General features: G+C 33.7%; 1 protein-coding gene across 1 annotated transcript in view; it reads right to left on the minus strand.

Annotated features, from left to right (window-relative positions):
* LOC146993471 (uncharacterized) overlaps positions 1–17,659 on the minus strand; it is a 68,336-nt gene extending 50,677 nt beyond the window's left edge. Inside the window, exon 1 of the mRNA XM_085807451.1 lies at positions 17,525–17,659. Coding sequence (XP_085663577.1) covers positions 17,525–17,552 — 28 coding nt within the window. The 5' untranslated portion in view covers positions 17,553–17,659. The remainder of the gene's footprint in view (positions 1–17,524) is intronic.
* Between the last annotated feature and the right edge of the window lie 9,131 nt (positions 17,660–26,790).

Genomic DNA, 26,790 nt, shown 5'->3' on the forward strand with positions numbered 1-26,790 from the left:
GAACTGGCTGGCTACATGTTTGGTTTTCTTCATGTGAAAACATAGATGAGAGCCAGTTTCCGTAAGAAAGTCCTTTATGAAGGCATCCCTTCCTAGAAGCAAACAGCCCTCGATTTCCTTTGCCTTAATCTAATTAACCTAAACTAGTTAAATGTTCCACTTCTTAGGAAAAACAGAAAATTCAAATACTTGTGAATAAACAAGAAAATATCTTTAATATTTTTTAAATAATATTTTAATTTTCAAATATATAAGCATCACAAAATATTGAAAAAATTGCATAAAATAGCGCATAAATATTCCCGGCACAAACTGCCGCAGATTTTTCTTTCACATCAGTTGATCTCATAGGAGGATCTAATCCGAGTGAATAATTTTTCAAAAACTTTTTTTTTTTACATCAGGTTTAGGATTAAATTTTTTAAAAGTTTTTCCATTTAAGTTTATTTAAGGATAGTGTCGCTAAATGTAAACCAGACTGTACGATCAAAAAGCTGTTCTTATCACAGAAATACTGTACACCGAGTTCAAGTTCATTCAGACTAACGTACGAAATTCAGTGAGTAACATATGTTTTTCATTGAATAAATAAACTAGCAAACAAAAAGAACAAAGGGCTTTGAAATTAGAGGTAAATTTAACAAAGGGATCGCACGAGCTGCTTTACAGATTACCACTGTGTGTAAATAGTATTTTCATGGTTCTTCTTCATAAGTCATTCCTCAAATATGAATCCATTTATCCTAGAAAATTATCTACAAAACCATGCCTTTGTCAGTCAGTCCTCATACGCTTTACCATATTCAGTTAAATAAATACACAAAATCAGTTATGATTAAGTAATTAGTTTAATGTTAGACGATACGAAGCCCTTAAAAAACTAAGATACTTTTCATAAACAATTACAGTGCTAATTATTGCTGTTTATGTTCAACTGGAATTGGATTGTATTATTTGTTTATAGCAGTGTTTCCCAGGCTTTTCAGCCTCGTGACATATATGTATGATGTAATAATGAAATATTGATAAACAGATAGATATAATCAATAAAATCATCTGGTAATAATAATTTTATTCGCAATTATAAGTAGATATATGTTATTAATAATCCAAAAAGTGGATACTGATATCATTAAACTGTTTAATAATATATAAAAGAAAAAGACCACTTCAAAACTTTTAGCGGCTATTTAATTTGTCTTCATTTTGTTACTATGTAATTGTAGGGCACAAGCACTAGACCTAAGATGTCAAAAATGTACCGATCTGGGTTCAAATTACCGGTTGATCCGAACTAAAGATGTGCGTGCCATGTGGCTGCCCAAACCATCACATCAGGTGCACGGCTTCTTTTCCAATATCGAATACAAGCAGGAGACGTGCGGTCCCCTCGGAGCCTCCGGATACGTATACGGGCATCAGAGTACTGCACGCAGAACCGGGACTCGTCTGAAAAGATGCTTTTTTGCCACTTCTGTATCCAGCTTCGTCGTTCGGCGCACCGGATTTGCAGTTTCTCTTTATGCTGCATTGGCAACGGAAGCCGAAGTAATGGTCGCCGTGCTGATAGTCCACGCTGCTACAAACGTCGACGCACCGTACGAGCGGATACTGGGCGTGCTGCTCAATTGCCCATTTCCTGACTAATTGTCGGTGATGTGGTTGTACGGTTTTGCAGGCCTGACCTCACACTATGTCTGTCCTCTCGGGCGTTAGTCATGAGAGGGCGTTGAGATCCTGCATGCTGTTAAGTATGACCCTCAGCAACACATTCGTTCCATATCGTACGACACTGGTTGGATGTCGACCAGTGCGACGGGCGATATCATGGACGATAATCCACACTCTCGATAGACAACGATCCTGCCTCTATCGAATCGCGACACTTGGTGGTAAACATTTATTATTATTATTCGAGGCCTAACACGATATTCTGAGCAAACTCCGACCTTACAAACCTTACGACCTTTCCGAATGAGAAATCCACTCCACAACTTTTCTTTTATACTGTGCTTCAGACGTATTTTCTCCCTCTTGCGTCGTCTAAATGCTCTGAAATATTAATTATTTGCATTTCCCAACCTCCTCTTCCTTTCACGTGATTTTGAAGTTCGTCAGATCATTCCTTCCTGATGTTGCAATTTTAATGACCAGCGATGTAATTTCACTAAAGTTATGTAAAAATATACAAAATTTGTAACACTATTGTATATTAGAGATTTAAGGAATTATCGCGTTTTTCTATGCATGCTGTCAAGGTAGTTAGGACATCTAGTTAGGATGTTTAAGATCCATGGTTCGAATCTCGGGGGGGGGCATTGTTGATTTTTCATGTTTTGGGCTTTTTATTAGTATAGAACGTTTAGTTATCTCTGTTGTACCTATTAAACTAAGAAATTTCTACATTTTATTTTATCATTTTCCGCTGAAGACGAGCGAAGAATGAAAAATGTCTTGTAGGATAATTCCTTGGTGTTTCGCTTTTTTGTGTTACAGAGTGTGTTAGTACTTATTAATACTTATCATTTAAAATCATGTATAACTGTTGAATGCTCAAACGGAAAATTCATCTTGTTGAATTAAAATTGTAAATAAAAGTAATGATTTTAGTTAAGAAATAAATCTGCAAAATATAATTTTTAGATTTATATCTTAAGACATATGTCTTTAACAAATGGACAATGGAAAACGGTCGGAAAAGGAATTATTTTTCAAGAAAAAGGTGGAATCATGTACTTTTGTGTTGTTTGTTTATTTGTATATCAGTTTATTTGTATATCATGTTCTATTTGTATATCAGTTCGAAAAGGATACAGTTTGCGCCTTTATTGTGAAATTAATCGTAAAAGCAAAATTTGAAATTTTGGACGGCGAATTCCCAGAAGAAAAGTTAATTTCTGTAATCTGGCTTATAGTGATAATACATTTTATAATGAAGCAAGTAAATCCAAAGAAGCAAATGCTCGCGCAAATTTTTTTACCCTTGCGTGTATCATTGCAAAACAAACAAAACCATTTACTGCTGACGATTTGTTTAAAGATTGTTTGATTAAGTCTGCTGAAACTTGTCCCGAAGAGAAACAATTACTTAAAGATACTAGTTTTTCAGCCAACACAGTAGCGGCATATATTAATGGAATAGCTAGTGATTTACGGCCCCGTTGAAATGAAAAAGTATCAGTTTTCCAGCATTCGCAACTGCGTTGATCATATTTCTGACATTGCAGATATAGCACAAATTGCCGTTTTCTTACCAAGCGTTACAAATAAATTTGAAGTAATTGAGAAATTATGAGAAATAATTCGAGCGAAAACAAAAAGTATTACGCAGAATACTTTTCTGAAAAACAAAATGTAATCGATAAATATAAATTAATTTGGGATAAAATGGCAAGAAAATGAAGTTGCTTTAATATTAAGAAATACAGTCAAAGAATAAAAATTTCAGAATAATATAAGAAGCACTTTATACTAAAAGTTTACAGATGAATAATGTTATGAAAACAATAACTTCTTAATAGTAAAGTGTATCCGAGGACGAGTTCTAAATCAACCAGAATTTATTGCAAAAATAAAGCGAGTACGGAGAAATGATTTATTACAACGAGATGAGGCGGTTAAAGTCAAGCACTTTGTATTAAAAGGGTTTATTGATTTAATGAACAAAATTAAAATTTTTGTAACACACACAATATAATAATGGAAATAATAAAATTAAATAAATCAATCAAAACTCTAATGTGCTATACAAGGTGTGACACAAAAATAACGAGACTGGTCCAGTAAATCATTGTACTCACAGAATCCAGTTCTCCGTGCCATAATCACCTCCAAAGTAATCCCCTTCAGCATTCACAAACCTCTGCAATCGGTGCTGCCATTGCTAGTAGCAGTTCTGGAACGAGGTTTTTGGAAAGTCCTTTTGGAGATTCTCCGTTTTTGCCTAAACTTCTTCAACTGTGGTAAAATGGGTTCCCTTTAAGCAAGATGTAACTTCATTGGAGTAGTGTTGATTAACAGTCTGAACACTGGGAGCCCTGAAAACCGCTTATGCCATTCAAACACACGTGCACGAGACAAAGTTTCATCTCCACAAGCCTCGGTTAACATTTGAAATGCTTCCTTCGAGGCTGATTTTTTAAGTTTCACAAGAAACTTGATGTTGATTCGCTATTCCGTTTTTGCATTAGACATTTTTCCGGCAGAATGCATTTGCACATGTTCACTGAATGACGCAGTACTCCCAACTGGCGTGATCGGTTAAGTCGAAACCGGCCTCATGGATAGAGAAGGTGTGTGGCATGACACCACCAAAACAGTTGTTGCCAACTCCACACTTTTTTCAAGCTACACACTTAGTCTCTTTTTTTTTTTTTTTTTTTTTGAGTCACACCTCGTATGAGTTTAATGATATACGAACGACAGATTTAGCATTTCTTGTTGACTTAACTGTCCATTTAAATATTCTCAATAAACAACTGCAAGGAAAGAATCTGTATTTTAAAGCTGTTAAAGTTAAATTGTGCAATTATGGGACAAACAACCAGAATAAAAAAAAAAAAAAAAAAAAAAAAAATCTTACATTTTCTACACCTTAAATCCTGCTCCATTATTTGAAACGAGAAAGCTCAAGAATGTGCAAGGAATATTATGCATTAGTATGACAAGTATTTGAAAATTTTTTTTAAAGTTTTAATGATTTTGAGTCTGATTCTACACCATTTTTATTACCATTAAAAATTAAATTGAATAACGGAGCAAAAAATCTATAAATGTTACTTAATTTATTATGTGATATAAATCTTATTCAAGTATTTGAAGACGCAGATTTGATTAATTTTTATTTCTCCTTGTCAAACGATCCAGGTACGACCTTTTATAATAAGAATAATTGCTCTTTTTGGGAGTTCTTTTATAAGTGCAAAATCTTTTTATTGCTGGAAATTAATAAGAAGAGAACCCGATTGACCAATGAGCATCTGAAATCCATGATGAAGATAGTTTCTAGTTATTTTCCTCAAAGCTCTAAACTTTATTAGAATAGAAGTTCCATCAAGTTATAAGGTACGTTCTCCCTCCTTTTTGCATGCCTTCCTGGTGTAACGGTAGCACACTCGGCGCGTATTCGAGAAGTCCAGGTTCTAGTCCCGGGGAGGGCATTTTTTTCACGTCTCCCGCATAAAAAAAAAAAAAAAAAAAAAAAAAAAAAAAAATCCTAATGTCTATACGGAGTGTCAAGTTGTAATAAGAAGCAAAGAAGTTTATAATTATTCTCATCCAAACATTTATTTTTTCTATATATATCACTGAATAAAAGAAATGTGTTGCTATTTTTTAAAGTATTACTAATTTGCTTTAGTTTAAGTTAAAAGTGAGTTATTTAGTGGGTAAATCAACATATTAGAACTATTTGAAGTAAATGTCAGTCTAAATTTAAATATTTTACCAGTCAACACGTTTAACCAGCAGAATTTTCTTACAGGTGCTTTAAATTTCAGATGGAAAATAAATACAGTTTTAATTTTCCCCCCTTGCATTATCATAACTGATTATGTATTTTTTGATAAACATGTAGTAAGTGACTGTACATAAAAAAAAAAAAAAAAAAAAAAAAAAAAAAAAAAAAAAAAAAACTGCAAAGCCAAGCCAATTTAACAGTAAGAAAGGGTCTCATAATTTTAGCCAGCGAGAGAAGGAGAAAAGTATAAATTTGAAAAAAAGAAAAAGGGGAAATTAAAAAAAAAAAGTAGTAGCACTGCAGAACATACAACTGAGTATTATTGAAAAGAATTTTCAAATAAACTATAGTTGGGAATTAAATTTTAAAAGTAAAATTTCAAGCATATTATAAATTACAAACTTATCACACGCGTTACTCGTAACACCAGGTTATAAAGGGGTGTTATCATCCATAAAGGGTAAGTACGGGTAATATATTTATGTGGATGTAAATTAAAGCAAGGGTTCAACTTAAAAATATGGAAATTCCAAAACTATTTAACTAATTATACGCTAAAACAGCAATAATCAAAACGTATAAATTGTGGCATTTATGTTCAACTTTTACTAACAAAATCGTATTTAATTTAATTCTTTCTTATCTGCTTTTTTTCACCATGAAGTTTGTTCACTCCAGAATTTATATAGCCTTTTGAGTGATAAACAGTTTGACTACAAACTGTAGAAGTTTACAAATAGGAGGGTGAGCTGCTTCAGCTGCCCTGCCAATCCAAGAAAAGACTATTCTTCTTGGGAATACATTAGACTGGATGTTAGATCCTGCTTGGTAAGGACATGATCGAAATTCTGTCGTGGTAATCTTATGATCTCTGCTTAGGTTAGATTTAATTTGTTGAATTTGCTCCTGTCGTAAAAGAAAGCTTTGTCTTGAAACCAGATCTAAGTCAGCTAAAAAATTTTATGTTCATACATTTTTAATTTAAACACTCATATGAAGAAGTAGAATAAACTTGAAACATTTTAATTTTGTGCCTGTTTGCTTGATGGGTAGATACTCTATCAGGGATAATTCATTGAACAGCTCAGACGTGTTGTTGTTGTCTCCAATCCCCATGGTGCGGGATAGCCTTCGCCAAGTCCAAATGATCACGCCGCAAAAGAGGATCACACACAGAATCCTGCTCTCAACAACTGTCCCGGGGAAATGCACATATAGTCCAAGAGATGAGCAGGAGAAGCAGGGAGGGAACAAATACAAGCCATGGAGGTAGGAAATTATTCTTACCTCCATGATACAAGCAGACGATTTTGTACCCTGCACAAAGGTCATACAACGAAGGTGTCGTCTACGTAGTCGCGCCAAGGCCGTCTGTTGACAAAACTAAGATAGTAGGAACCCACATCATTGTTGCAAAATAAGTAAGTAAATAAATAAATAATAATTAATTTACTACTTTCCAAGAAGAAAAAGGAATAAATAGAACACGCATATTAAACCATGTAAAAAGAAAATGCATTAATAAAAATAATGCACTAAGTTTGATAGATTCGGAATTGAAAATATATTCTATATAAATATATATTCACGCTCATTTTTTAAAAAAGTTCTCGCCTGTCAGTTGTTTTAAGATCCTGCATTCAGCTTGCATGACATTTGAGTTTGAGACCACTGATACTGAGCAACTAACATAGCTGTTCTGAAATATTAGGTGTGTGTGTATATATATATATATATATATACATAATGAAATATTTTCGATGACGATGTAGGAAATATATTCTCAGCATGATGATGGTTCGCAGCATAGGTAGTCAGTTTAATACTTTTTATTTGTTGTTGACAAAATAACCTTGAAGCACTGCATACACAGACTGTTTTTTCACACATGCGCAGATTTATGAATGGTAACAGACCCGAATCGGCGGGCGAAATTTCAGCAGCCAAGAAAGGTGGTGAAGAAGTACGCAGATTCCATTATGATATATTTCACCCGCTCTCTTAGTATGTCTTCGTGGTGTAATAGTCAGCTTTCTCGACACGTATTTCCGAGGTTCGAGTCCCGGCAAGGGCACTGCACATTTTTCATGTCTCCTGCTTTGCAATAACCTAATGTCTGAACAATGATACAAGATAAGGAGTACTGTAACAGTCCATTTTATTTCTATTGGTTGGAAAAAGTTTTAGTTTCTCAAATTTGAATATTATTATTGTCTAAAGCGTTATATAAGAATCATGTGACAAGGATTAATTTTGAAATCACGCAGTTCAGAAAAATTCAGTATAAGCATGTTATTATTTTTAGGCTAGAAAGAAGAAATACAAAATTAAATAGGAAAAAGAATTCAGTAACCTCAAAAACCAGGATAACCGGTTAGAAACATTCAGATTGAAAATAGATTTTTATATGTACCTCAATAGCAGATCTTTCTATAAAAGAGCTATTCTGAAATATTCTTTTTTATTTAAATTTCGAATGGCCTTGTGGAGACATTAGGTTATTTCAAAGCAGGAGAGATGAAAAATGAGCAATGCCCTCGCCGGGATTCGAGCCACAGACCTCTCGAATATGCGTCAAGCGTGCTGACCATTACACCACGCAGGCATGCTAAGAAGGCGGGAGAAATACCTTATAACCTTCAAAATACCAGTTTTTACTCTACTATCCAATTATTCAAACTGATGCAACTCTCACTTTCATACAACTTTTTGATGCGACATTTCAATTCCGAATGCATAAACAAACTTAGTAAACAACAAAATTCAAAAACCTCGCGTGATTTGATCTGGTTTATGTAGCAGATTAGAAATTATAAATATAGCTCAACTACAGGCACCAGATCGAAGTTCTCTCTACCTGCATGTTGTTTAATTTCTGCTTTCTCGACGACGTGCGGTTATCCTTTCGTATTATTTTCATATCTCTTTTTTTTTTTTTTTGTGTGTGTGTGTGTGTGTGTGTGATTCCATTAACTAAATGCTGTTATATAAATATGGAAATAACTCGGTACAGAATTTTTGTTTTCCCTTTTCTGTCCTTTAATGACATGCATTTTTGGTTATTTTTAATTTTTATTTGGTTACTTACATGTAGGGATTTATATTTACTTTAACTAACAATTTAAAGTTTAAGTTCAGACTTTTCTGTAATCCTTCATTCCTCTAATTATCAGTGCCAGAATAGGTAAATGTTGTAGCGCGCATAAAGGAATGCAAATTTCTACTTTGTAGAATGTAATTAAAAGCCGAGTTTCGGTAGGAGATTTTAATGAGAATTAGTATCTAGCCGCAACCTCTGCCGTAGGTACGTTTGCTTATTGCTGGTTCAAGTGGCTTAATTGCATTTCTTTGCTGCCACTAGCATCGAATAGGTTTAAGTTACGGGATTTCGCTGAGCCCTGTAGTCTAATTCTAGTTACTTGATTTTCAGTTACCGCCCAAGTAGAGGTGAAATTTGTTATCGTCGAGTTGACGCATTGTACATTTTCAAAGATTTAATAAAGGGTACTTTAACCCTTCTCTTGTGTACATTCCTGCTACTCCAGCGTTCATAAATCAGCTTATATACTGGACTCTACATACACATTATTTTATTATTATTTACTGTTTACTGTTTAAGAATATTTTGCTCCAAATAGTTTTAAAATTTTCATGTGCTTTTCAACTTTAGGGGTTATGAAAATATACTAAGGCCATAGTTCCTAAAGCTTAGGTTGGGAGACAATTTTTGGTAGGTCACTAAATGTTTGGAAGCATTCTTTTTCTTCTGATGCATTTTGTGTGTAATTATTAATAAACTCTAATTACTAAGTAATTTTTAATATGTGTATGTACTTAGAATTTAAGATTATTTTATTGTTCCATTACTTTCCTCTAGAAATCTGCCTTTCTTTCGACACTTCTTTTTTCTCAGAACAAGTATATACTTGCCCATGGCGATAAATTACAACTGTATGTAGCGGGTTACTAGTCTAAAAAGTTTGGTTAACATTTCATTAAAAACTATATCCTGTTATTTAGTAGTCTTTATTCTTATATTTAGACGCACACAAATATTCATATTTGCGAGTTTAAATCTTTATTGTCTCATAACATTTATGAACCCTTTTTTTTAACTTCTTGGCGCATCTGTATGAAACAAAATGTTAAGAATAGATTCTAACCTCCTTAATCTCTGTCAATTTCCGTTAACGTGTGCTCTTAATTCTAACCTCCTGAATCTCCTTGGTAATATGGAGAGCTCTTTTATGATGTTTTCCTCTCTCAGAAGAAAATAATCCAATAATTTTAACAGCTGCTGCAAGACAAGATAGTCATACCAAAGAATTTGAATCATATCGTTACGTTATTTTCTTCCTTCACGTTCGTACGAGGTTCGTAGATTTGGATTGAATAACGACGACACTTGATGAAGTATCGAAACAAACTTTTATTTACCAGTATTAATAAGATAACTCCAAAATCACTTTTACAGTCGTCGAACTGTTATAAACAAGCTGACACGTTCAGCGACACAGCCTTCACACTGTCAGGCAATAACGGTGGCTTGCGGCTTCACCGCAAAGCACCCCAATACAGCTCCCAACTCTGCTTGGTCGTTCTCGGAACTCCACGTACTCTCAAGACTTTCCACGCGATGCACTCGACGATACACAAGAGTATAGCTCTCGATTCAGCACAGTCTAAGACAAAACTCGACGATGCACTAAAAGACTCTCTCGATGCACTCGACGACCAACTCGGTGCTAGACTTCGAGACACTCGCTCAATGACTGACTATCAGCTCGCTAGACGAGGCACACACACTAACTGACTGCAGACCAGCAGAGTTTATATAGCTTTCGGCTTGTGTTCGAGAACATTCTGGGCTAAACCGGTAAGAATTCGTTCCAGAAGGTTCTCCATCCGTCCATAGTATATCGGCCAATTTTGTCGCCAAATTGGTGACTTCTCGCCGAATGTGGCAACCCTGCTCTTCCTTGCCATTTTATGACAACCCTGAAACTGCTTTGCGGGAAAGCCATCTTACCGCGCCTGTACATTTCGTAACAATATTCTTTGGTGGTACCTTGGTATACGTCCGCTTTGAAAATAGTCCAGCTTGATATACATACTCTTTTTTTTATGCAAAATTTTTGATTTGGAATGCAACTCCAGTTCAATGAGTAACGACTGCGCTCTCTAACTTTCTTTACCTCGTTCGAGACAATGTAACGTCAGCCCGTGAGCCTCAGTACGTCTGTTGTTACTTCCGCTAAACAACCCGAGCTACAGCTCTGAACTTACATGTATTTTTTTCGCATCAAGATTTAAATTTGTTAACAATGAGTTTTAAGAAAGTTAATGAGAAAAGCTATACAATGAAACAAAATGGTTAGAATCCTTACAGAAGGGAAATCATATATTGTTGAAATGCATAAAGAGGAAAAGAATTACTATAAAAACCGTATGCTGAGAACGACGGTATCTACGGTTATGTGAAACAAAGACGCTGTTAAACAGGCTAACTTTGCGAAGGGGCGAAATCTGTTACCATACGAAGATCAGAGAGATTACAGAATGTTAGAAAAATACTTATGTACAATATTTTATTCATCTACGGTATATTTCTCACCAAATGCATTGTTATTTTAATACTAAACAGTGTTTTAGTAATAACAATAGGATTTTTTTTAATAGATTAATTTTTTTCCCTTTATTTTGTACAGCCCTAGGGGTTAACTTCTATCTGGATACAGGAGTAGCAAGAAACTACACAGAAGAAGAGTTCAAATCCTTTATTAACTCTTTAAAATTTACTATAAGTCAACTCGATGCTAATAAACTTCGCCTCTACTTGGGCGGTAACTGAAAGTCAAGTAATTGAAAATTAAAAGTTGAAATGTTTAACAAGTGCTAAACTAACCTACAGGGCACAGCGAGATTCCGAACTTCAACCCACTTCTAAGCTAGTGGCAGCAAAGCAATGCAAATTAAGCCACTTGACCCAGCAATAAGCAAACGTACCTACGGCAAAGAAGGCAGCTAGAGGCTAACTCTTCCTTTACCCTACCGAAAACCACTTCCTTTTTAACCACTTCCTTGAACATAGAAAAATTTGCATGCTTTCACGCTCGCTACAACATTTAACTATTCTGGCACTGACAATTAGGGGAATGAAGGCTTACAGAAAAGTCTGAACTAAAATTTAAAATGTTAGTTAAAATAAATATAAATCCCTACACCTTCTTATAAGAAACGTTCGCTTGGTATATATATGCCCAAGGATGGGAAACACATTAATGGCGTATACCGAGGTACCACTGTTGTTGATTCGAAGCAGACAACCTGCCCTATCAAGCAATCAGTTGCACGCTTAGCATCTGTGCGTTTAAATTGCTTTCACAGTATGTGGATGATAAAAGAATCCATGTTCATCCAAAGAATTAGAATCCTATTCATCTTCTTTGGTTCAGCTATCATGTCAAATTTAAACGACTATGCTGTCGATCTGGACAGTTAGTTGTTCAAATGATAGCATAAAGTCACTGTTACAAAATTGTTACGGTCATTTACAATATTTTTTTAGAAATTTTTATTTAAACCATTTTCTTTAATCTTGTATAGAACACGAAATAGACTCGTTTTAATACACTTATTTTAGTGCCCTTATCAATTACATTAAACGCTGCAGAGACATTTCGTATTTTGGAAGCAGGAAAGATGAAAAATATGCAACGCCTTTACCGGGAATCGAAGCACGGACCTCTGGAATACGGGCCCAGAGTGCAGACCACCACACCACGAAGGCATGCCAAGAAAGTGGGAGAAATACCTTATAACGCATTAAAGTTTTAATATATATAACAAAATCTGTAAATAACTTGAGCACTGGATGAGAGCTGTAATGAACTTGGGCAGTTGTTTTATTACGTCATTAAACTGACTCGTATTAATTTAGCAAAATCTGCACGATTGTGGCGTCGTAGATGCGTGTTGGAGGGAAAAAACTTGCAAGTGTGGTTATGGATTCATGGTTTTATTTCTTAATAAAGCAAACCTTGAGAAGCATAATTATCGTGGGTGCGACAGGCACCTTACGATTTTGTATAGCTTACATTTTCAGACAGTGACCGATAGACAGCAAGGGGAAGAGATGCTTGTTGGAAGGGGTAAGGAAAAAAGCTCCAGAATAAGCACACTTATAAAATCTTTAAAAACTGAATAATTAAAATACTTTTAAGTTTTAAAGAATAAACTTAAGCTCCCTTTTATTACAAAACAATAATTTTCATAAGTAGTGGGATGTTCAAATTTTATTTATTATTTTAATTAAAAAGATGTGAAAAAAAATAAATGTGGTTCACAACGTTTCTTTAATGTACCTATTTGAAACGGTAATAAATGCATGTTGTGTCGCTATAAGAAAGATAATTTCAAAGCATTTCTATAAATAGTAACAAAGTGAATTAATATTAGATTAGAATTCTCTATCAATTTTCCTCAGGTTTCAAAGAATAGAATCTATTACAATGATAAGAATCTTGCTTCGGCTTGCGAATTACTCTTATGCCATCACAATGCAACATTACTGATAACAGAATTTTGATGTTTACTCAAATACGGTATCCTTTAGAATTATTTCTCAAGCAATGGAAATGCTTTACAAAGAAAAGGAGTTTGAAGGAAACAGACAATAACCTAAACACGTGCAGCTTTTTATTTTGCCGGCTTTAAGCGTCACCTAAACTTTTATGTTGCAAATTAAAAATCATCTGGAAATTTTCACAGTTTCAGACACCTCAAAAGTAACTGAAACGTAGGAAGAGATATACGATCATAAAAATTTTGAATTCTTTATCACTGGAAGCTGTCTAGCTCATTAACAGCCTTTGGAACAGTGAAATTGAATGGAATGTGTCACTAGAAATTGCGAGAAATTCTTGTAACAGTTCCGTTGAAGGTGGTAAGCGTTTTTTCATACGTGTGGCTTAAAAACATGTTTCTTATTTTTCTTGTGTACAGTTAAAATTACTTAGAGAAATTGCTTATATTTAATGGGGGATGTATAGTAATAACCTAATTAATTAATTAAATTAAATTTAGATCTTCCCTGCTTTGTCAGCACTCTATACTTTGCTTACGTATTAAAAAAGAGAGAGAAAAAAAAAGGAAAAGACTGTTCCCCTAAACATTTGGTAATTACATATAAATATTTTTTTAATAAAATCAAAATAGAGCACATCCCTCAAAATAGAGCACCGATAAACTTTCATGATTGTTAAATGGACAGTCTGTCTGCATATCATATTCCGTAAAAACGCCCATTGACGAAGTTCTCCCAAATGCATATACTCAGCACCTTTGCATACCTCTGGGCTAAGGTGTACCGTGTAATTGATCTGCGTATGCAGTCACTATGTATAATAACGTGTCTGTTGGAAAGGCTTTGTCCTTTGGGCAATAATTGGCGAGGTCCTTAATATACATTCGGAACAACGCTATCTATAAGGGAAGAGTGGTAGTCATTGAATTAAAAATGTTGAAAATTGTAGAATAATTTATAATTTAAGTAAAAGTAGTAGAAGAAAAAGGACAAGTTAATTTCATCTTTTAATTCTAGCCCCGTCTCTTTATTTTATTACTTTTGATTTCACTGTGTAAATGTGACAATAAATATTAAATTCCCGTGATTCCCCTATAAATTAAATCTGAGTCAAAATCTCGCATAAGAGACCTGGCAGATAACATCATGTTAAGGTGCATTTTCGGCGTTCATATGAATTTGTAATGCACCTTGGTGGCAATATACAACAATTAAAAGGTTTAGGTATACTGGAACATTCTGTGTTCACATGATGAACATGCGCATGTTTCATACTTCGTTGATAGTCGCTTTCCAGAAATTAGCAAATTTGTCAACACAGGCAGAATGAATGACTACTAATAAAAAGTAGCAATAATGCTATGATTATGTTTCTTTCAATATTTCAAATCAAATAAATCATTCAAATCCGGCAAGCACATTAATTTTAGAAAGATTTAGTGATTTTGAAAGAGTAGATAGTTTGCCTTGAACTTTATGCCTTCTTCTTCAAAGACTTTTCTTTGCTTCATTTCTTCTACTTACCATGGTCCCAATAGCTCACGAAGTTTGTTCCGCTGAAGAGAGAGAGAGAAATAATTGACAAATAATAATAATCCGAAATTAACTTTAAAACCAGCAAGCAAAAATACGCCAGGTTTTTCTGTTATACTTATCAAGTTTGTATCGCTAAATGAACTTTTTGTCTTATGAAGTTCGAAATGAACCCCGCTATTTCTTTAATGCCCCGTTTTCTAAAGTACAAAATACGTACACATTATTTCAATGTTTTATAAAGCTGCTGTAAAGTTCACCGATTCGCAATGAGTTCGGTATAGTATGGTATATTTAATCATGGCAAAGCGTTCTAGAATTATCTCCTAAGGGAAGGGATGCCTTCATGGAGGACTTTCTAAGGAAAACTAGCTCGTATACACGTCACACATGGGGAAAACCTAGAAAACGTCTATACAGCCAACCCCTTCGCCAGGATTCGAAGCCCGGACCGAACTAGACTTTACCGTTCTGCCACTGGTCTGCCCGCAATGAATTCGAACCCTTCGGCTTGAGTAAAATTTCAGACTTTCTGCTAATAAAAGTTGTCATTAAACTAATTACTAGAAAATACGATGAGAGTTGTTTTGAATAGTTCCCCTCCTGCCCTAATGTTCGTGCATGATGTAATAATTTTTTTAAATACCAGAAGAAAGCTATCCTTAATTGTAGATTAATTTAAATTATACGATCCAGTCCTCGGCACATGATCAAAGCTAAAATTCAGGGTTTTCTGAAATAATGGATTTTTTAGCTTATCAGGATTTTAATATCTTTTCTTCCAAAGCGCAGCTTGCTTAGCTACTCAGTACCTATCAGTTCCCCTCTTCAGTTTTATGATCATGTTGTTTGCTTTTGTTTATGATAAAGTTTATTTCAATTACAGGATTCAGGATTGCTTGAAGAAACTCAACATCATTTATACGCCTAAATTTTAAATTTATCTTATTTTCATCTAACAAGAGGAACTAAAGTCGAACTGAGTACTGAAGGAGCAGCAAATGAATACTGCAAAAAGAGTTCCGATGAATTTAATTATTTACTAAATAGCACTGTATATAAAACTGTATAGTTTATATACAGTACTAATATATAGTACTGTATATAAAAATAGTACTAAATAGTACTGGATATAAAACTGTATGGTTGCTCCAAAGAAGTCTAATACTTTTATCTCAGTTTTGAAACTTTACGAAATCCAGGTGATATATTCAATATATTATAAAAGTTAACGATAAAATTCGGTTTGATCGCTATTGTTTTTAACGCGCTGAAGCCGCGTGGTTTCTATCACAAAGATTAATCATTTTGCTTGGTTTCAGAAACGTTTATGCTTAAATATGACATCATTTATTTAAATATATGGAATAGTTATATACGTTAGTTAATAGAATATACCTTAGTTTACTTGCACTGTCTGAGAAAATTAAAACGTTCTGTTTTAGCTTTTCATTCGGGCTAATCGACAAAGTAGATGAGTGCCTGGCGGACCATCGAAAATATTGCCCATGACTTGATTAGCGCAGTACACAATGTACTGAAACAGACTTTTGTATTTGTATCTAACCAAGATATATATTATGTCGTGTCCTGAAATTATTTATGACTTTGTCACAATGTATTGCAGTTAGTGTAAAAAGTATCGTAACCCAGTGTACTAGTGTAAACGTACACTGTATCGTAACTAGTGTAAATTTTTGCAATTATTGCTTTGTACACAAAATGGTACGATACTAAATTTATCTACGTGTCTTGAATTCATATATGGTAGTGTCATATTATATGTACTCAATGTAAAATCTGTTGTAATACTGTAACGTAAAATATTACAGTAGCACTGCACAGGTATTGTAGTATTGTATCCAGTAAAGTTGTTAAAGTAGTTTTTAGTAGTTGAAAAGAATTAGATTTAACATCAGAAAGGCGTAGACTGCAAAAAATTTATATAAAATATTTTTTATGACTAATGTGTCTTTTAACTTGAAATCAAAATTGCTGTAGGCTCCAGCAGTCGTAATGAGACAGCATACGCCAACTGGAAACAAATTCCGTTACCATAGTTAAGGTCGGTAATATACTTGCGCAGCGTTCAGCAGTCCTATATACAAAATTTCAATGTTCTACGGCTAATAGCTTTTGAGTTATGCGAAACACATCTGTACGTAAGTATGTAAGTATTTATCTCGCATAACGTCACGAAAGTCACTAAAAAAATCCAATTTTACAATCCGTTTTGGAGTCCCTTTTTCTCTACATACGTACAAGCGTCACGCAAAATAATAACCAAAATGGACTCAAAAACAGTCAAAATGGATATTTCCGTTGAAATATGATACCAGAAATCTTTCGCTTTTACAATACTTCCTTTGTATAGCAGAAGGAAATAAAAATCAATCGCATTGTTTTAAAGTGTACATTACACAATCGTTTTTCGGAGAAAATACGATAATAGAAAATAATCCTTTGTTTGCATTACAGTAAATACGTGTTCCCCTGAATACCCCTTATTTGCACTAAAGTAAATACGCGTTCGACATATGGAAAGAAGGTCACTCAGCTATCCGGATTTTCCGGAAGTCGGGATGAGATGTGTTTAAAGTTAATTGAGATATTTCGTGTTATGTTATATTCACCATTAACGCAATTTTTTAATCCAGAAATGCACGTATAAACATTAAAATATTAATTTTTATGATTATATTATCCCGCATTAATTTACACTCGAATTACGAAATATTTTTAAGTCTAAATTTCTCAGTAAATGTTTCTATTCATAGAATTTGCAGGCTAGAAATTATGAATTCATAAATTTCATTTTATTTGAGAAAGAGCAATTTAAATTACTGACATCTTTTTGTATCCTTTCTGATACCTGCTATATAACTATCAGTATATAAATTACCTGAGAACAAATAATTACTCATTATATATTTTTTGATACTACTTACCCAGACATCCTTGATGCAGTAGCCCCATGTCTAGCCCCTTATCACTTGAGTATACAGAGACCACGCCGGTTTTCAATTATACTATCGAGCACCGATGAGTTTAACTGTCAAAGGCACAGGAACTGCTCACTCCGCTCTGCGATATTGCACAATCTAAAGAGAGTGTCGGATTATGCAATCCAGCGAAATCTTTTCCGTATAGATAACACGCCATGATGACCAACAGCAAAAATTATCGCGTTACGGGTGTGTTAATTTTAATTAATTTGTTGCGTGATAATTATCTTAAAATCAGAATACTTTACAAGAAGAAATTTTTCAATTTTTGGGTAATATTTCTAATTTGTTTTAGAACTGCTTAAGGAAAGCTATAAATCTACCAGTTAACCTAGTAATTAAATTGATTAATAAAAATAAAGAATACTATTATATTTTTCTGTATACGAATAACCATCCTATTTTCATAAATAAAATGTAGCTTTCAAAACAAGAAACAAAATGTGGCAAAACGGAATTCTAATATTTCTATTACTTCAGTACATGTACCCAGATTTCAGAGAATTTAAACATTTTTTATATTGTTTCTCCACAGAAGTCAGTTGCTTTCATTGAAATATCACAATTAATGTATGTTACATTCATAATTTGCATAAATACATGTCAGTACTGTGTACATTTGATCTCTTATTATTGACTGATAAACCAATCCATATTTTATCAGGCTGTCAACATTTCTATCTGGTTTCTGCGCTGATAATTCGAATATCCCTAAGGTAGACAAAAGTATGCAACTTAAGTTTAAATGAGGATTACCACAAATACAATTTTTTTTAACATTTATATACTACGCTTTTTTTTTTTTTTTTTTTTTTTTTTTTTTTTAATTGTCATTCAGCTTATGGACAAATTTTCCTAAAATTTTCCCTTAAAATGTTATCTAACTCACGAAACTAAAGCATTTGTTTGCAATTTAGAAATCTGAAATAAATTTAGAAATGAAACGAAAGAAGTGTACCAGAAGTTCTCTAGCTAAATCTTCAACAAAATGGAGCTATTTTAAAATACAATGTAGTAGAGGATTACATTTTTCTCACTAACGCTGGAAAAAGAATAAATCCGCTTTTTCCCCACTTCCCTAAGGTCACACAAGGTATTTCTCCCACTTCCCTATCGTCCCTTCGTGGTGCAGTGGTTCTGCACACTGAGCCAGTATTTCAGAGGTCCGTGGTTCGATTCCCGGCGAAGGCGGTTGCATGTTTTCATCTTTTTTGCTTCCAATTAACCTAATGACTCTACAACATCATGCATATTATTAAATGAAAAATTCAGTTTTTGCCTGGCTTCGGTTTCTATTGAAAAAAACTCAAAACATTTCGGGAGACAAAATTAATGATTTCTCGTCAGTGCTCCATCTGGGATGAAAGAGGCTTTTAAAAGGCAAAAATTCGTACTCATATTACACATAAGGAAGCCACAAAAACATCCACGCAGCCAGCTCATTCACCGGAACATGAACTTAGGTCAATTTCCCATCTTACCCATTCGGCCATGGGTTAACAAAGAGAATATAACTTTACGTCCAAAACCATTCAGTCGCAATAAAAACTAAAATTACTAACTAAAATCGGCTTTTCTTCTGAAAGCGAAAGCATGACAGGCATTTATTACATTTAATTCGTCAACTGAAGAAAATTTTGACTGATTTAACAACACTCTTATTTCTATGTACAAATAAGACTATTTCTTTTATTAAATTGTAATACGCATTCCCTGGCACACATTGCAGTGAACACAGCCTGCCATTTTGTAATTTTTAGATTAAATATTTTGTGCATAATGAATTTCGTGCATTAAAATACTGATATTTTCATATATTTCTGCATATAAACTGATGGAACATGAAATCCCAGCATCAAGAAGAAATCTGTTTAGAGGCATAAAATGCCGGCAACGCATTTGTCTAGGTAACATATTTATTTAATTAATGTTTCAAAGTCACAGGCAGACGAAAATGAAAAACACATTTAAAAAATAATTCAAAAAGAAAATGACCAGCGCATATGTGTGTGGGGGGGACTTAGAAAGTAATATAAGCTCAGTGTCTAGTTTTTATCATAAATGTGCCCAGTGGCGTATCTGAGGGAGGGGCAAGGAGGACATCTGTCCCCGGACGCGTAATGTCAGACCACTCATTGAGTTGACCAGTGTTAAGCAAATTTCGCTTACTGCGCATACCCAGAAAACAATTTGGCGCAATTAAAAAAGAAGATAAATACGGTATATGGTAGATATACCGCTATCTGAGTGTAAACAATTGTGGCGTTTAAATCCTGGTAGAGTGTATCTTTTAGAGACATTTGGTATTTTTTGGAAGCAGGCAAGATGAAAAAATTAGCAACGCCTTCACCAGGAAGCGAACCGCGGACCTCTCAATTACGCGCTGAGCGTGCAAACCACTGCACCCCGAAGGCATCGATTTATAATAATTTTCTAACTTTTATTTCTATAAAAGAAAACGGAGTGAATACGGAAAATTCGATGGATTCTCACGTGAAATGTGTAATAAAATTTCTATCCTGTCCCCGCAAAAAAAAAAAAAAAAAAAAAAAAAAGGTGTACGGTGTTGTATCGCAAAAATTATATGCTAAATTGGAGATTTCACTTTATTTTGTAGCACTGAAAATTAAAGAGAGCTTTTATTTTATTTAAAGGAAGGTATAGTTATTATGAAGACTATTGGTATTAATAGAGGGGAAGCTAAACAGGCTTTAAGCTCGATGAAAAGTGTTTCCACAATAAGACCTTCTTTGACTCATAATAAGTTTTAGATTTAAAGACAATGCTAAATGGGGAAACCTTTAGCAAAATGTAAAAACTTTTTTGAAAAATCTCTGTTGGTTCTTAAAACCTTCCAAATGATCAACTGAGGAGAGACGAAAATAGTGAGTGGCAACTTCTGGCACAAATTGTACATATGATGAAATTTATTTGCTATTGTAATTTCCATGATATTTCCTATTTCATTTTTTTCATGCACAGTTATTTGTTTTCTGCTTGTGTAAAAATTAACACATTTAATTATAATTTGGTATTTTGATTTTATAAAACAAAGTGTGTGCTCTTTGTTAATATTTTAATAGCTCACTACTAGATATTTTAATCAAAATTTTATTTAGGTTGATAAATTACAATTTAATATATATTGCCCAAAACATCAGATTATGTTGCATAATATGAAGATTTTTTTATAAATTCTTAAACGCTGTAAATTTTAAGTTTTTAGTACTATATTTTTTGCACATGCTTAATCACAAAATATAACCTGAAGCTGAAAATTTCAGCGGTTTGTTTTCTATGTGGAAATAAGTTATTTTTATCAATTTAACATTTTATCAGTCATTTCTTAACACATTAAATATAGCATTGGTGCCTAGGAACCAAATTTAAACCAAGCAAAATAGATTTGTTGTTTAACATGCTAGATATTAGGAAAACATAACATTAGTGTAAACCAATGTAAAACAAAAAATGAATGTTAATTATTTAATTAAATGTGCACTTATATTCAGATACCACCCAATTATCTTAAAGTCATTTTTAACTCTTATGCAACAATGGTATAATAAACTGAATGATGTTAATTTATTAAATCTGTTTGGAGAATAGCAAATATAAACACAGTCCTTTGTGTGCAGTTCTTCTGCTACTAGGAACAAGTATTCCAAATGAAAAAAAAAAAAAAAAAAAATGCAGTTTAACAATCAGTTTCAATATGAAGAAAAAAATGATGATATATCATGTAATTATAACTTAATCCGAAGATTCTGCAGTAAACTAAAGTGAGAAACCTATAAAATGGTCACAAAATTTTCACACTGAGAAAAATTATTACCATCATCCATAATTAGTATTCATCAGCAGTAGAGTGGATAAGACTAAGGAGCACTAATAGTTTAAACGCTGGTGGACAGGCTAGCTGCATGGGATATTTCTCATGTGTCGCATGAACAGAAGTCATATTCTTTTAAATATATAAAATATATACTTCATGAAAGTCTTCCACCCTCAAGAAGATGCTGATTTCATGCTTTGCAATAATGAATTAAGCAAATAAGAAAAAATTCTCATTTACTACCATTGATACAGAACTTTAAAAAAAAAGCACTTATACAATCTCTTATCAACTGAAATATTTTTATGTGTGCTCTGGTTTAAGACTACAGAAAATTTATTTATCAAAAAAACAGCAAATTTAGTTTTTCATATTTACATTTCTACTGAAAAAATACAGAATATGAAAACTTTCCACAATTAGAAATGATAGCAAATTATAGTAATATAGGCAGCAGATATGTAAACTACAATATACAATTTGTTGCTCTATAACAAAAACAAAAAACAAAAAATTAGACGCATCCCCAATGGTGGTATGGTAGCTGTTGTTAGAATATTTTATTTGTACAGAAAAGGAAAATGCTTCGAATTTTAAAGAAACTTATACAGAATTTTTGCTAGGGATTAATACATGACATCTGAAATCATAAGTAAATGAAATTAAAATCGCAGATTAAAGACTGTGTGATTTCCTAAAATATAATTACAAACTCTGAAGACTAGTTAAGGTGATAAATAACAGCTTATTATTCAGAAACGTCTTCACAGTAAAAGAAAATAATGTACACTGCTCAAAAAAAAAAAAAAAAAAAGGGGGGGGGCGGCGGGACAGTTCTATATCTTCCGTTCTACTAGGCCGATTCACGAAATTCAAATTGCATTCTTCATGTCTCGACAGCGCGACTTAGGATATACATATATTAGATTTATTATTTTGACACAAAATCGGACTTTTTCTGAAATAACATGCCATTTTTTACATATTTCGATTTTACGATTAAAATTATGCCTAGATACTAAATTTTGTAAAATTTGGTGCGAAATTTACGAGAAATTCAACAGTTTATGTTGGCGCTTTTTTTTTTTTTTTTTTCAGTTTGCGCCAAGAATAGTTCACTTGGCGAACTTCTTAATATATGACAACCTATTTTCCTTTCCCATTCTACCTCGTACGTGATGGGGGAAAAGTCGTTCCTTTTTTCAGATAATGGTCTTTATATTATATTTTTAATTATAATTGTTATTATTTTAAGTATTTTTTTCTTTTTCTAATTTCATTTTAATTGTTTAAGTTGCATGGTTTCTTTCGAATAACTGTTTTAAAAATTTCTATTTACTCATTCGAACTGCGTAGTTTAAATCAAAGGTGCATCGTTTATTTTTTTTCCCAAAGAGTTTTCTTTATACTATATTTTTAGTCATAGTTACTATTTTACGTAATTTTAAAATTTTCTATTTATTCATTCGAAGTGAGCATTTCAAATATATTTATTAATATAAATTTTCCAAAATTTGATTTTATTTATTTGAATTGCGTTTCTTTCGGAAGAATACTTTGTAACCCAGACTACAATGCTTTTGAAAAATGCATATATTAGAAGAGAAATTACAGTAAAGCCCACTTAAGACGCCTTTCAATGTTCTGTTCAGAAAAGATATATAAATAAGAGAGATGTATAACCGACATTTTAACTTAGGATGACTTGCATACACTGCTTTAAACAGTTTTATTGTGCCCATTGCTTTACACAATTTTATCATCCTACATTTGGTTTCTTAAAATGTTATTCATATTTTAGTCAAATATATTATTTTTGAAATCGCAAGAATCAAATATAATAAGACTAAAAATGTTTTAAATTAAAAAAAAAAAATACAAACACTAAATTTTATACAAAAATTTCTTTTTTCTTCAACCATTCTGCTTTATTCTTGCTCTTTTTCTTCAGGCATTTTGCAAGTATATTAAAAAGCATCCAACTTTTCGAAACATCTTGGTATTTCTGACAAACATTTTAAATAAAGTTATCGCCTTCCATTTCATTAAAGACTCACAAACGGCCGAGCAACGCTGAACACTGGTAGTTCACTTCGGGGTTCGAATCCCAGTAAACGGGCTGGTTACATGGGCGTTTTCGTGGATTTTCTCATTGCAACGTGTATGCCACCTGGTTTCCCTTAAAAAGTTCTTCACGAAGGCATCCTTCCTTTTAAGCAGATAACTCTGCTTTGCCGTAACTTAGTAATCCAATACAATCCATTTCATCAGTATTTAAAACAGAGCCTTTATCAATCATTAGAGGTTAGCATTTTGAAGGTATGAGATGAAAGGAAAGGCTGGTTTCATCAGGAGGTTTTAGTTTATTTAATTATGGCAAAACACACTAGGGCTATCTGCCTAAGCGGAGGGATGCCTTTGTGGAGGACTTTCTAAGGGAACTGGTTCGTATACACGATACACATGAGGAAAACCACCAAAACGCCCATGCAGCCAGCCCGTTCGTGGGATTCGAACCTCGAACCGAACTACCAGTCTAAAACCGAAACATATAGTCTAAAATCAGTCGCTCTTCACTTTAATCTGCAATGATATCGTTTTTGTCTTTTCTGTTTACACAAGCTGAATTGATGGTATTTGCTGGTGTACACGTCCAAGTGTTTTTTCTTTGAACACCTAAATTCTTCAAATTATCCTGAAAATATATTCAAAAGCGTCCAACTTTTTTGAAACATCTTGGTATGTCTGACAGCCAAATTTCCCTTCAAATTTTTGCTTACTTTTCTCCCGAATTTTCATCTTTTCTTCTACAGTTTATTTTCAGTGCTCACACAAGAAAATTAAGATTTTTCGATTCCTAGACTTCCATAAATTTTGCATTCTTGTCAATTTTTTTAAAATATCAATTGCATCAACTGCATTTCAGTTGAAGACAGCTTTTCACTTTTTAGTCATTTTAACTATAAACAAAGTATAGAGCAAAGTCCAAAGGATAAATATTTTAATTAAAAGATTTTTTGCTAAATGACAAAGAAATAAAACAGTCCAGCAGTGTTTATTCTGTACCACCGAGTAATCCGATTCTTATATCGGCTGAAACAATCTCTAAATCATATTAAAGATCATGTTTTTTTATACAATCTATAACGCGAGAGAAAAATTAGCTTCTTAAAACATTTTTTCTAAGAGGATTAATATAAAAATTTATATATATATATATATATTTTTAAAGCTGGGACTTAAACCAAACTTTTAAAGTTTAATTTACATGGTGATTATAATTAAAGTTCCACTTTGAAATGGTCATAAAAGGAAAACTACCGGACCAAATGTTATCAAACTTGGGAATCGTGTAAAGGAGGTTATGGGAATTTATTTTCCGCGGGAAAAAAAAAAAAAAAAAGTTCAAAAACTCACCACCAGGGAAAATTTGGCACTGTATGCGATATTGTTAAATGAAATAAGACATGAAAATATCGGTTTAAAATCTGTTTAATCGTTTCCGAAACGTTTTACAAAGCATGTTCAATGTAGCGTCCAGCATTTTCCAAAAGCAAGTTGAATCCCGTAACTGCATTCTCAACAGCAGCTCTTAGCATATCAGGAGGAATGTTACGGACATGTCGGTGTATCACATTTTTCATTTCTGCCAAATTGTTTAGATTATCACCATAAACAGTGCTTTTGAGATAACCCCATAGCCAAAAGTCAGAGAGGTTGAGGTCTGGTGGGAAGTGGGGAAGTGTCGGCCTATAATGCTGTTATCACATCTATAGACGCGCGCGCTTACCCGGGACAATTCCGAGAAACGAGATTCTAGTAGCACGGCTTTAAGCGGCAGGCTTCCGAGAAATGTTTCGTCTAGCTAGGAGGAACGTGTCCCGGCTACGAGCAACATTTTAAAACTTTTCCCAAAATGTTCCGGCTGGAGACGTGTTCCTCGAACGTTCAACCAATCAGACGAAAGGTCAGCTTCTGAAGGATCTAGGTAACTTTCAATATGGCGATGGCTCTCACTGTGAAGTGATGGACGGTGGAAATAGAGGCTGATTTAATTATTGCTGTTTTGTTGTAATACAACTGCCTGAGTCATTTTTTAAATGTGTATATATTCATTAAATATATAATCGTAGAAATTTCAGAGTTGACATTATTTTACGACGTTCTTGCATTTCAGATTTGTTTACAAATTGTTCGTAGCCAAAAGTTCGCCAAATTTGTCGTATTTCGTGCTGATCGTGTATTATAACACTGTTATATAATAGAATTTTATTTCTTAAATTTAAGTTGAATAATTTTTTAAAATCCGTTTGTATATGCGCGGCTTTTCTCCTAATTACCGTATTTACGCGAATCTAATGCGCATCGTTTTTGGCCAAATGTAGTATTCAAAATTGGGGTGCGCATTAGATTCGATGGCGCATTAGATTCGAGTGCAAAGTTCGCCGATGACGTCAACCAAATTTCTCGACTACATTTACCGTTACATTTATCGTTGACACATTATTGCATAGAGGATACAACCTGCAGAGTACGTAGTCACGAAATGGAGGGCAAATAGAGAAGAATGTCATATGACGCTACTTTCAAACGTAAAGTAATTCTTTATGCTGAAAAAATGACAATAGAAAGGCAGGGAGAGAGTTCAATGTAGCTGAGAGCAATGTTCGCTTGTGACGGCAACAGAAATTGGCACTGTTTGCAACTAAAGCTAGTAGAAAGAAATTCACTTGCCCTCGCAAAGGACGACACCCTAAAATTGAAGTAAAAGTTTTGGAATTTGTACGTGAAAGGAGGAAGAATGGACAACCTGTGACTAGTGACACCATAAGAAATAAAGCAAAAGAGGAGGCTGAAGTTCTTGGAATACCGAAACAAGAGTTTAAGGCTAGCCGTGGATGGGTGGATCGGTTTATGAAGTGGATGTGTTTATTTCTAAGACGCCGTACAACAATATGTCAAAAGCTTCCTGCAGATTTTGAGGGAAAACTACTAACATTTCAGTGGTATGTCATCACACTTCGGAAGGAAAAGAATTTTTCAATGGGGCAAATTGGCAACGCTGACGAGACGGCAATTTGGTTTGATATGCCTCGTAACTACACCATTACGGAGAAGCGGACTAAGGAAGTTATCATCAAAACTTCGGGATGTGAAAAACAACGCGTAACAGTGATGCTGGCAATAACAGCAGACGGGTGCAAACTTCCCCCTTTCTTAATCTTCAAACGGAAAAAACATGCCCTAAAAATCCTAAGAATGAAAAGCTGTTCCCAGATGATGTCCTGATACGAAAGCAAGAGAAGGGGTGGATGACGGAATCATTAATGCTTGATTGGCTCCGAAATGTATGGAAACGCCGTCCCGGTGGGCT

This window comes from Stegodyphus dumicola, chromosome X1 (genome assembly GCF_044657685.1).
Source record: "Stegodyphus dumicola isolate Sdum_Otavi_A_Nest chromosome X1, ASM4465768v1".
Taxonomy (NCBI): domain Eukaryota; kingdom Metazoa; phylum Arthropoda; class Arachnida; order Araneae; family Eresidae; genus Stegodyphus; species Stegodyphus dumicola.